Here is a 2,001-nt window from a genome sequence, read left to right as displayed (position 1 = left end):
GGGGTGGGGTCTCAGAGAAGGGAGGGGCTTAGAAGGGGAGGAGACTCAGAGAGGGTGGTGTCTCAGAGAAGAGCAGGGCTTAGAAAGGAGTCTCATAAGGGGTGGAGACTCAGGGAAGGGCAGGGCTTAGAAGGGAAGAAGACAGAAGGGGAGAGGCCCAGAAGGAGGGGGGAGTGGGCGTGGCTGTGGGTGCCAGTTGCGTCTGCTCCAGTCTGCACCCACCCTGATGGTGACGCTGCCTATGTGGCTGGTGGCAGGGGTCAGCACGGTCTTCTCATTGGACAGCACTAGTTTTTTGCCTGGGAAGTCGTGGACAGTGACAGTGACCGGAACATCCCCATTCACGTCATGGGCCTCCAGCACCACGGTCTCCTCGCTCTCCAGCCGCAGAATGTTGGGAGTGATGATAGAGTACCTGTCGGAGTGGGGCACGGGAGTGGCGCTGTCATTCCAGGGAGACTCCAGTTCTCACCGGAGTCAGCGCCTGGCAGGCTGTGTGCCCCAGACCCTGGTCCTGGAGAGGATCCAGTGACTGCTGGCCCGCTCGCCCATCCCAATATCCAGGTCCAAATTCTTCTCTGGGCACTGCCACCGTCTCAACCACATGGGCAGGACAGCAATCACCGTGACTCCCGCTCTCAGCCAGCTGGACCTGGCCTTTGAAAGCCTGGGCAATGAGGGGGCATGCACCCCACCAACCCCTGAATCTCCAAGCCTCCAGACTTCAGGACCCACAATTGCCTAAACCCACACAGGCCCCAAACCCTAAACCTCTGCATCTCTAAACACTCCAAATATGTAAACACCCCCAAATATGCAAACACCCCCAGACACCCTAAACTCTACATACCCAAACCCACATTCACCAAAACCTCTAAAGCTCAAATCCTAGAGCACTGCAAACCTAAGCCGAAACTTCCAGCACCCCAGTCCTATAAATACAAACAGTTCCAAACTCCCCAACCCTACAGGAGCCCAGGGTAGCCAAACTCTAAACCTACACCCAAGCTGCAGACTCCCAAACCTTGTGAAGTCCAAGCCTCGGAGTCTCCCTCACCCAACCACACAACCACTAAACACCCATACACCCTAAACCAACAGATGGCCTCAATTCTAGAAACATCTCAACCCCCAGTTCCACAATACCTGGATTCCACAAACACCCAACCCATAAACACCCGAACTCACAGGCAGCCCAAATTTATATAAACCTGCTAACCCCTGAATCCACAAACACCCAAATGCACCCTGAATTCTACAGGGACCTGGACCCCCAGATGCCTGCTTCCAAACTTGAAGCAGTAACCACTCACATGGGACTCCCCAGAGCCAGCGGGAGGTGGGTTAGTAGCAGGAGCAGGAGGCCGGGACCTGAGACAGGCCTCATAGTGCTGGGACAGTGCAGGGACAGAGGGACAGAGGGACAGAGGGAGAGGAAGGGGAGGAGTGAGCAGCGCCTGCTGGAGCTGGCTCTTTATCCGGCCCCTGCCTTTCCCCCACTCAGCCCCTCCTTCTCCCTGTGGCCTCTCCCCTTTCTGGGGCTGCCCCAGATTTCTCAATACCATTTCCTAAGATTTTCAGTCCCTGGGGCCAACATGCCCGTGGGGTGTGTAACCTGAGGGCATGCTCCCCAGCAGCATGAACGTTGCTGCACCCTGCCCTGGACTCTCCCAGGGTCAGGGCCAGCTGGTGAACACAAAGCTTTCTCTGTTGCACCCACTTTGTAGTGGAAGAGCACTAAGGTCTGGAGAACCCCCCACCGCAGATGTCTTGGGCCTCATCCCCAGTTCACTTTTGGCCATGCATTTATCAATCAAACCATTCCTAGGAATTTCTCTGTAGGCTGGGAGCCAGAGCCTTACTTCCAGAGGCTTCCATGCTGAGGGAGGGGAAGTAGAATGGGGGAGGGACGGAGTACAGCACAGAAGTTCCCAGTCTCATGAAATGTTTTCTAGCTCATGTGCAGTGCAGGAGAAAATGAAAAAAAAAAAAAAAAAAAAA

The 2,001-nt window shown here is 55.2% G+C and overlaps 1 protein-coding gene across 1 annotated transcript in view; it reads right to left on the bottom strand.

The window, feature by feature from the left end:
* Window positions 1–1,474, bottom strand: part of C3 (complement C3) — a 37,655-nt gene extending 36,181 nt beyond the window's left edge. The window contains exons 1-2 of the mRNA XM_032252485.1: window positions 1,314–1,474; window positions 223–415 (exon numbers count right to left, since the gene is read on the bottom strand). Coding sequence (XP_032108376.1) covers window positions 223–415; window positions 1,314–1,387 — 267 coding nt within the window. The 5' untranslated portion in view covers window positions 1,388–1,474. The remainder of the gene's footprint in view (window positions 1–222; window positions 416–1,313) is intronic.
* Between the last annotated feature and the right edge of the window lie 527 nt (window positions 1,475–2,001).

This window comes from Sapajus apella, unplaced genomic scaffold, assembly GCF_009761245.1.
Source record: "Sapajus apella isolate SASKATOON/1434 unplaced genomic scaffold, GSC_monkey_1.0 scaffold77, whole genome shotgun sequence".
NCBI lineage: Eukaryota > Metazoa > Chordata > Mammalia > Primates > Cebidae > Sapajus > Sapajus apella.
Note: the sequence above shows the minus strand (reverse complement) of the source record. Positions and strands in the feature narration are given on the sequence as shown.